The following is a 10,906-nucleotide window of genomic DNA, read 5'->3' on the forward strand; positions in this document are numbered from 1 at the left end:
AAATATATAAACTGGGATTAAGAATCAGTCTGGCACATACAGTGCCGGCGCCAGGTTATTTAGCGCCCCAGGCAATACGTATCAAAACGCCCCCCTCAATATATATATATATATATATATATATATATATATATATATATATATATATATATATATATATATATATATATATATATATATATATATTAGAACACTGTCTCACTAAATTTTAAATCAAACCATTTAATATTTATCATTGTAAAATATATCAACCATAAGACAACAAACCACACAGAGATAGGCTCAAACTCATTTCTGGCATGAAATAATTGAGTTTTAAAATGCTTTAATCTCATTTATACTCGCCTTTGTTTATTTTATTCTCTACGCAGCAGTGTGTGTTAGTTACTGTAGAACAATCACTGCTGTCGTCGATTTGTTTTTTTTCACTGGAGGTATAGTAGTTCCTCCATTGTAATTAAATTTATTTTTTTTGAAACACTGCGCTCTCCACTAGCAACGGACACTGGAAGTGTTAATAGTAAACTCAAAGAAAGCAACAACATTTGGTTTTACAACGACGCGTCATGGAGTGATGACTAAATCAACTTTAAAATTAGAAAATTATATGAAATGTTCCATATTAAAAGATGTAGATTAAAATAATAATTATCTCATGATATTTACAGAGGCTTGGCTTGGTGAGGGCAGGTTGGGCGCCAGCCAAACGTGGTAGATAATAATATAAAACGCTCGTTACTGAATTATATAGAAATAAAGAATGTTGACTGCTACTTGGCATTACGTACTTATTTGTTTTCTATATCAAATGTGGGACACCATAAAAAAAAAGACAAAGTGACAGGTAAAAAAGCGCCCTGGCCTGTCCAAATGAGGGAAGGGGGGGGGGGGCGCATTTTTACCTACGCGAATAACTATTAATAGGCCTAATTTGAATAGGGGGCGCCACATTGATAGTTCGTCCTGGGCACCGAAATAGATCGCTACGCAAAGTTCTTAATTATTATGGCGATTACAAATTTTGTGCCCACACCCTCCCCATATAGATAGCGCCCTAAACGGCCGCCTAGCTCGCCTTATAGGTAGCGCCGGCCCTGGACATATACCAAATAGCCTTCATCTTCATAATCATATACGATCTGGATCCTCACATCACAAATTGTGCTGGCATACGGAAGCAAGGCATCACTCGTATCAGGGGTCATACCACAAGGACGCTTTTGTTTGGGGTGTCCGTTTGTAGAGGCATCACTGAGCTTGCATGTTTTATTTTTTATTTTATTTATTTATTTATTTATTTTTTTTTTTTTTGCATTATTTAATTATTTTTGTCCCTGACAGGAGGGATCCAAAATTTAATTCTTGTTTGAAGATCGTTTGCCAATACATTGCACTAAAGCGATCGTTGATAAAACATATATTGTTACGCTTCGCTACTGTCTTTAGAATAAAAAAAAAATCGGAATTTAAAATTTGTTTTCAGAACACACAAAAAAAATTGAGTAAACTGAAAATGACGTTTTATTTTATTACATTTTTTTAGATACATTATCTTACTTTAATTAAATAGCTATTTGAATTTTATGTTCATTTGTTTTGCTAATTTATTTATAAATTAACTCCCTTGTATTCAGGTCTATGGAGGCGCATTTCTAGCCAAACGCTTTAATGGTGTTGCAAAAATCAAATACTCCACTATGTATACTTTGATTAATTATCCAATTGTCAACAGTACCTGCCTGAAATAGCATTGAATACAAAAAGTATATTTAGTTTATCTTAAAATATGGCCTTTTATCGATAACATCGAGATGTACTATATCTAGACCTGATTAATGTTTGTAATTATTTACAGCAACATTAAACCACACAAATTATTGGCATACCAGTATTTCATAAGATATTTTAAATAATCGAAACTTTACAACTTAGAACATTATGCTAAAAGTAGATCATTTCTAGTATAAAGCTGCAAACACTGTCTTGGTTTACACAGGAACATACACAGAAATTTACTCTCAGATGGCTTTTATTGACTCACTTTTACACTTAATACGGCCTCAACCAATGCTCATTAGCCAGTTACAAATGTGCAGACGTAGATTTCAACCAAGTTTTGGCTTACTCCCCAAGTTCACCAGACAATGTCGTTTTTAACATAAATGTAGGCGTTCATAAAATAAAAATTAAAAAAGAAAGCTGTATTTACATAGACATTAGAAAAACGTAAATATATTTGTTATAGTACGGATCGCTTACTCCAAACAGAGACACAGTATTTTTTACATTTCGAACATTATTTTCTAGCTTGTTGTAATATTAACACAAGAAGAAACTTAAACAGTCGAATGTACCAAACTCTCTCCATTATCCTGAATTTAATATGATCGCGTCTTGTTGTTTCAGGGCTAAAGCCATACAAACGTTAAAGGCATTCAATATGAGTAAAACATAAATGAAATATAAATAAATATATACCAATGCAATTTAAAATTAATCGTAACAAAGTGTTAGTTTTAAATTCAAGTGTGATTAAAACTATTACACATTAAAAGACCTGCTAGGTTTCAATGCAAGAAATGTTCTCTTTTTTTAGCGAATATTAGTTTTGATATTTTTTTTTTCCCTTGGATGTTACTAATTTTAGTTTCTTTATACTAGTTTATACCAGTGGTCGGCAACCTGCGGCTGGCGAGCCTCATGCGGCTCTTTGATGTCGAGATGCGGCTCTTCAGCTCCATACACAAATATTAATAATTGTTTTGTTTTATGTTCAAAACTCATAATAATATTGTTCTGCAACAATCGGTAACGAACGACAAAATAATAAACATAAACAATAAACACTCGCTATTCTATTAGACTATTTAGCTACGCCATATTTCAAAGTGCTTCCAATTAACTTGTCTATCCCAAATTGCAACATTCAACTTCATGGTGGAGATCACAAAGAAACTAAACAAACTAAATCTAAAACTGCATGGAAAGGCAAACCAGCCTATGCCTTGCTTGAAGAAGATGATTGTTTCGAAAAAAAATTACTTCATTTTGTTGAAGACCCGGAGTGCCGTAAATTACTTTATTTCGAAAAACCAGACAAAACAGATGATAAAACCAACACCACTATAAAAATGAATCACTTCAGCATTGCTGTAAACAAAATGAAGGATGGGTTCACTGAGAGATTTAAGCAACTCAAAAGAAATGCAAGTACTCTGACGTTCATAGTAGATTCTCTTAACACAAAAACAAATGAGATTAACTTTGAGCTATTTGGAATTGATTCTGGTTCGCTTCAAATTAAATTGCTAGATTTGAAAACCAAACATTTGTGGAGCAGTAAGTTTACTGATCTCAAGAGCAAGTTAGATGATTTGGAGGTTCACTAAAACATGCACGTTTCACTGCACAACTAGACAGCTCTAAAAGAAATGCCGCGAGTTGAGGCCCTACTAAGTGACGCATGGAATAGTCTTGCAGAAGGCTATAGTAAGGTGAAGAATTTGCCATTTGGAGTGCTGATGATCTTCGGGTCAACATTTTCATGCAAGCAAGCGTATTTTTGCTTGATTATAATACAAAGTATTGAAGCCAACTAACAAATAAAAATCTAGAGGTGTGCTTGAAACTGAAAACAAGTTATTAGCCAGGTTTAAACACATGTTCAAACGGCATACAAGGCGAAACTGTTGTAAATAGTATTCAATAAATCAAAGTAACATACTTTGATTACTGATTTTATTATTCTAGCAGAGCTAGATGAAATACTTTCATGTATGTTTTTTTTTTGAATAAATATTATTTCATATTTAAACCTATATATATATATATATATATATATATATATATATATATATATATATATATATATATATATCTCAAAAATTATAATATTGAAATAAAAATGCTATTGGCTCTTTAAAAATTGGGATATTTGGTAAATAGTAGCTTTTGGCTCTTCCGTCCCAAGGGATTGCCGACCCCTGATCTTCAAGAATGATCCAAAACCACAATACCATTAGGAATGTCCCAGCAAAGGGATCCAAAATTACAAAATCATATAGAACAAAGAGTAACGTTAACTGAAAGTGATCTTACTTATATAAAATAATTTGATATAATTTTATTGTCTAAGCTTCCATAATACATATGAAAGTTTAATTTTGTATAATTTAAAATACAAACTATTCTCAAGTTCTAATCGTACTCTTGTTTAGTTTTATTCGGATACATGTTACAATGCCATTTAAATTTGCTAAAAAAGCTATGTTTTTACTCAGTTTATTTATTGGTTGCAATGTGTTTTTAATTAACTCCCTTATATTAGATTTCGACTACGGCCAATTTAATTCCGAAACCAAATATGATATTATGATTACTTAGGAGCTGTTTCAATTTAGTTTTAACTAAAGTCAGTTCTTTAAAAAAAAATTGCCTATTCTAGCTTATTTATTTATTTATTTAATTTTTATTCCGTTCTTTTATAATTGTTTTTTAATGACGTATTAATCAAGGTGTGGTTTTGTTGTTTTGTAAGGCTAAGCTAAGCCCGTAGAACACATTTTAGTAGGCGTTAAAGGGTGTCAGTTTTGATTATTATATATGAATGTTTAGGAATACATAAACATATTTCTTACTAAATGCTAGTCAAATAAATTGTTAATAAAATAAGCAATAATAAACTGGACACACTATATAGATGGTTGGTGAAGATATGTTTATAAAGACAGGTTAGGGCAGCCCTAATATAAATCATGTTGACTTACAGCGCAGTGATATAAACATGGACGGGTAGTTCTTATCGACGACTCAACCTTGCTGGTTGTTTCTGTTGAAGGGGCGTCTCGGAGTTTGTATGAAATTGTCATGACAAGTGTGTGTGAACTTATTACATTAATTTAGTGTTAACTTCTCACATTATATTGTTATCAAAATGACCCGACCTCGCTACGCCACTGGATCCATCACTTCAAGTGACCCTGCTAACTAAATATATATTTAATTAACCAGACAATTTGACCAGACATCGATAACATGGAGTGTAAGCGATCTGACCCATACCAAAAACATGTACTTGATTGTACTTGCTATCTTTGTTTAATTTATAGCAAGTGTTAACAATTTCGTTTAGGCCGAAAATCAAAACTGAGTCCAGTTTAATTTAAACTATATTTTATTTTTAATCATGTATTATAAATATGTATTCTAATTCAATTGCAATCGCGAGTCTAATATTGTTTTTTCAGTTTGTTTGTTTTTCGTAGCTTAACATTTAAATTTAGTTTTAAACAATCAATTGCAAATGTATAGCCACAGACTTTAGATTTCGACAAAGTTTTGGCTTCCTATCACAGTTCGCCAGACTATGTAGTTTAGAGTTTAGACTGTAGAGACATCTAGTTCAGTTTCTATTTCACGTTACAATGTTTTTTCTCAAGTTTTACTAAAATAATTTTTACGTAGATCAAACAGCACACGATTCATTAAAAAATAAAATAAATCTTCTCTAGTTTATGTCGAGTAAAAATGTGGTTTACCATCAACAGAACAGCTTTGAATTTAATACCGTCAATCAGATAGGTTTATAACATTTTGACGAACTTACTGTCTTTGTGTTGATTTTATCACACTATCACATGGGCAAGAAATAATAAACAAAAGACGAGTCTTCGATTTGTTCATTTATTATCATGACATGTTTACATAATTCTCATGACACGTTGACCTACATTGTCATGACATGTTCAATCAAATATTGCAATGACATGTTCACATATATTATCATGACATATGCACAAACATAATGAGATGCCATGTCCACACACATATAGTCATGATATGTCTACACATATTGACATGCCAAGTTCAGACCACCTAGAAAATAAAACGAGATTTGTCACGAGAAGCAATAAATCTTTACAAGCTCCGTGATTTCACAGATTTATGTTCCATATATCAAACAACATACGGGTAGGTAATCAGACAAACTGCCTTGGATAATGTTATGTTACCAAATATGGGAAACAACTTAAAATTGGAATAAAAAAATTTGTAATGAAGACTTCTCGGATAGCAAGAGCCTTTTCTTCCGTATTTGATTTCCAGTTGGTCAAACATAGTGAGTTTGTTTTATTTAGCATGTTTTAAATAGCGCCTAACATATAAAGGATAACAGCCGGGCCTTTTTTCTCTTGCACGATAAGATATAACCTAACAGACATCAACATCATAGTTGTACATGATGAAACGTTTTCTCTGACACGATAAGATAAAACCTAACATACATCAACATCATAGTTGTACATGATGAAACGTTTTCTCTGACACGATAAGATAAAACCTAACATACATCAACATCATAGTTGTACATGATGAAACGTTTTCTCTGACACGATAAGATAAAACCTAACATACATCAACATCATAGGTGTACATGCTGAAACGTTTTCTCTGACACGATAAGATATAACCTAACAGACATCAACATCATAGTTGTACATGGTGAAACGTTTTCTCTCACACGATAAGATATAACCTAACAGACATCAACATCATAGTTGTACATGATGAAACGTTTTCTCTGACACGATAAGATAAAACCTAACATACATCAACATCATAGGTGTACATGCTGAAACGTTTTCTCTGACACGATAAGATATAACCTAACAGACATCAACATCATAGTTGTACATGGTGAAACGTTTTCTCTCACACGATAAGATATAACCTAACAGACATTAACATCATAGTTGTACATGGTGTAACGTTTTCTCTCACACGATAAGATATAACCTAACAGACATCAACATCATAGTTGTACATGGTGAAACGTTTTCTCTGACACGATAAGATATAACCTAACAGACATCAACATCATAGTTGTACATGATGAAACGTTTTCTCTGACACGATAAGATAAAACCTAACATACATCAACATCATAGGTGTACATGCTGAAACGTTTTCTCTGACACGATAAGATATAACCTAACAGACATCAACATCATAGTTGTACATGGTGAAACGTTTTCTCTCACACGATAAGATATAACCTAGCATACAGCCAGTAGTCGGAGTTGACTGTGTTTAGGGCTGCCGGGCTATGGGAGACAATTCCTGAGTCGGGGGTGTCCGTAAAGGAACAAAAAAAAAAGGTATTGGCTTCTAAAGTAGATTTGTATATTTGTATAGTTATATTATTTGTTTACTATTTCTATCATTATAGCAGAGCTAGGTAAAATACTTTAATATGTTTTGTGCAAAATAGTAGTATACCTTTTAAGTATACATTTTTTTTCATATTTAAAGCTATTTATTTCAAATCAAAATTCAAAAGTATATATCTAATCCTAATCAAATGCCAAAATCATATTGAAATAAACATGTGTGTGAATCTTTAAAAACAGGGAACTTAAGTAAATTGTAACTTTTGGCTCTTCCGGCTCTAAAGGTTGCCGACCTCTGGTGTAGGTGTATTAGTGTGTTTTGTGGAAAAAAGCTTTATTTTATTTCAGATATAAGACCTCTTAACCTCTAGTCGGTCAAAATAATATAAAACATGAAAGCTTTGTATAAGCAATGGTGTCTCGTGTTATGTCTATGTTTCTTTTTATTTATATTATTGCTTTTTTATACATTTCCTTTTACAATGTCATTCTTTAGTAAGCTTTTTTAAGCTGTAGTTCCACCACTGGTTTGCACACCTTATTTTAGTCTAAATCTAATGCCATTTTATTTTCTCCATTTGATTACTCTATATGCAATTTATGTTCATGTCGTTGATGCTGTGTAAAACTATCAAATAAATTAATATTACTGATTTAATGTTTAAAACAATTAAATTATTTTTTTTTAAATCTCTTTTGGGACTGCTAAAGATATAGATGTTTGAAAGGGAAGAATGTTTGATTTGATGCGTCTCATTGTAATAACATAACTTTTCCGATTGCTTAAAATGTGTAGCATTTTACTTCTCTGTAAACACAAATTTATTTATTAAAAGCCCAAATCCCCCCTCCCCTCCTCAGCCCTAATATTTTTAAAATTATTTTAGACTTGTCGCCGGATTGAGGAATTAATTTTTTTTTTTTTTTGATGAGAAATTAATAATAACAAAATATAAACTACGACAACGCAAAAACCCATTTGGAAACAGCGTTGATGTTGTTGTTGTTGTTTTGGGGTTTAAAGTCCGCTTTCAAACTTACGTTTATATCGCAGACTATTTTTGGTGGTTAGTTCGTGGTTTTTGTGTATATACAGTTTGGTTTCATTTGTTTTCCTTTCATTTTTGGGTGTAGTTTTTTTATTGTGCGGGATTTGTATTTTGTTATTGGGTGAATATTATTTTATCTTTACAGCTTATTAGACTGATTCTTCGGTTTTGTGCACATATTTTTTTACCAGGCTAAGCAGAGTGGATGGGGCGTCCATAGCCAGTAATGTTTCTGTTGTTAGTAATGTGTTTTTGTTTATCTGGAAGTAGTTGACGAGTTCTTTTCTTTGATTGTTGTATGCCTTACAGTGTATTAGGTAGTGGTCTATTGTGTTTATTTCATTGCAGGTGTGGCACCATTTCTTTGTGTGAATGAAGGAGGCTGAACCTAGACGCAGCCTTGTAATTTTTTTATTAATGGGTGGCCGTTGGTCTTCTGTAACTTGCAGTCTCCCGTCGGGTGGTCGAAGTATGTTGTGGGCGTGCCTACCCTTGTCGCTTGCGTTCCATTTTTGAATCCATTCTTCTTTTATTTGTTTCTTTATAGTAGCGACATGGCGGTCAGGCAAGTCCATCACAAAAATTAACAGGGAGTTACAGGCGCAGCTGGATAAAATGATGGAGTGGATGAACCAATGGGGTTTCAAGATAAACGCATCCAAAACGGTAGGAATGGTCTTCACTCACAAAAAATCACGCAACATCACCAAACAGGTCTCACTAAAAATTAACAATACAGTCATAAAAATAACCCAGGCCACAAGGTTCCTAGGAGTCACACTTGACCCCATGCTGACCTGGAACACACATATAGAAGGCATAGCACAAAGCTGCAAGGGTATGCTCAATATGATGAGATACCTAAAAGGTCACAGCTGGGGTGCCAGGACTGAGTGCCTGTTAACCTTCTACAAATCGTTTGTAAGGGGCAAAATAGACTATGCCAGCATAGTCTATGACTCGGCCTCAAACTACTCAAAAAAAACCCTCGACAAAATACAGAACCAGGCCCTTAACATAATTGCCGGTTGCAATAGTAGTACCTCCAAAGAAGCCCTAGAGGTCCTCCTGGGAGTAATCCCCCTCTCACTCCGCAGGAAGGAACTCAGGCTAAACTACTGGGCCAAAGTAAAACATCAAAACCACCCAACCTCAGCGGCCTTCCTACCAGTGCTACCCAGGGCATGGGGAATCCCCATTGGGAAATTCAGCCCCCCCGCCAGCTGGAAAACACCGGGGGAACTGGAATCCTGCAACCAAACCTCAATCGCGGATCAAAACTTAGTCATCCACAAACCTATAGTCCCCCCGTGGGAACTGACATCCCCATCATTACACACAGACCTGCACAATCAGATAAATAAAAAAGAGGACCCAGTAATGGCCCGTATTGAGGCTTCAAATGAGATAGAAAGGATAACAGCCAACAGCCTAACCATCTACACAGACGGATCAAAAATAAACGAGAAAGTTGGAGCAGGGTTCCACATCCCCCACCTCAACCACTCCAAAAGCTTTAGGTTGACAGACGGCGCCTCCATTTTCACTGCCGAGCTAACGGCCATCCTTATGGCCCTCGAGTACGCCCCAACAACCCCACATACCAGCATCAGCATATTATCCGACTCCCTGTCAGCATTACAGGCCATTAAAGGGGGAGAATGCTGCAGGGACGACATTGCAGAAGAAATTCTTCATAAATGCTCCGAGTGGAAACAAAGGGGTCGCTCGGTGCAAATGATCTGGATTCCCTCCCATATCGGCATACAAGGTAACGAGAATGCCGACAAAGCTGCTAAAAAGGGAGTGGAATCCAGAGCTATTGTGAAAACGGGAATAGGCTATTCCGAAATGAAGTATCATAAGAAGCAAGCGATACAGTTTGTACTAAATACATTTACCTAATTGTTCTGTGTATGTGTGCTTATTTTGGCCAACATTTTAATTTTTATTTAAGACATAACTCAAATTTGATAATAAATCAAAATGTAGATTATTTTGCTTTTATATAATTTAGAAGTATTTTCTTATTGAGTTTAACATTTTAATAAAAATATATATTTACTCAGTTTGTTAATTTTTTGCAGCTGCACTTATGAATTACCTCCCTTATATCGTTTTAAATGGAGGCGAATATATAGCCATAGATTTGCAGAATGATTCCGAGTAAGATGAAAAACTGCAAACACAATTTTGGTGTAGTATTCATCATTCATACCCAAACGTAAAATTGATTGACTTTTCGAGAATATATTTTCAACACTATTCTTCGATTAAAAAAAAGATAATTATAATGACATAGGTTGACGTTAAAAAAAAAAAAAATAAAAACTAAACCACTAAAGTTTAGTGAATAGTATGCAATTTTACTTATGCTATTAAAACAGTTATCAAGAGTAGTTCATATAGAAAGTCTACTAGAACATCTTATTTTAGTGCTTATTAATTTTCACACTAATTTCGGCTTTTTAATTCTATGGTATTCGCGGGGTACTTACTTTTTATAAAAGCGGGTCGCCACTCGAAAAAGTTTGGGAACCACTGCTGTAGAGGATGATTGAACATGTATTGTGTCTTACACGGATCTAGTTGTTAAAGTCGGATGAGATTGTAACATAGCAGATTATACAACCACTTCAAATGTGTATGTTTATTATACACTGTCGCTTCATGGAAGGCGTGTAGCGA

At 34.0% G+C, this 10,906-nt stretch overlaps 1 protein-coding gene across 1 annotated transcript; it reads left to right on the top strand.

The window, feature by feature from the left end:
* The first annotated feature begins 8,833 nt into the window (after positions 1-8,833).
* Positions 8,834-10,123, top strand: LOC131929040 (uncharacterized). The gene has a single exon (XM_059285224.1). It carries the CDS (start codon positions 8,834-8,836, stop codon positions 10,121-10,123), a length of 1,290 nt encoding a protein of 429 aa, XP_059141207.1.
* The last annotated feature ends 783 nt before the right edge of the window (positions 10,124-10,906 follow it).

The sequence above is a fragment of the Physella acuta genome, unplaced genomic scaffold (assembly GCF_028476545.2).
Source record: "Physella acuta isolate Inbredline_101_S28 unplaced genomic scaffold, ASM2847654v3 ptg001585l, whole genome shotgun sequence".
Classification (NCBI taxonomy): Eukaryota; Metazoa; Mollusca; class Gastropoda; family Physidae; genus Physella; species Physella acuta.

What these genes read in the sequence shown, in the direction of transcription:
- LOC131929040 (XM_059285224.1), top strand. Translation starts at nt 8,834, where the DNA reads ATGATGGAGTGGATGAACCAATGGGGTTTCAAGATAAACGCATCCAAA.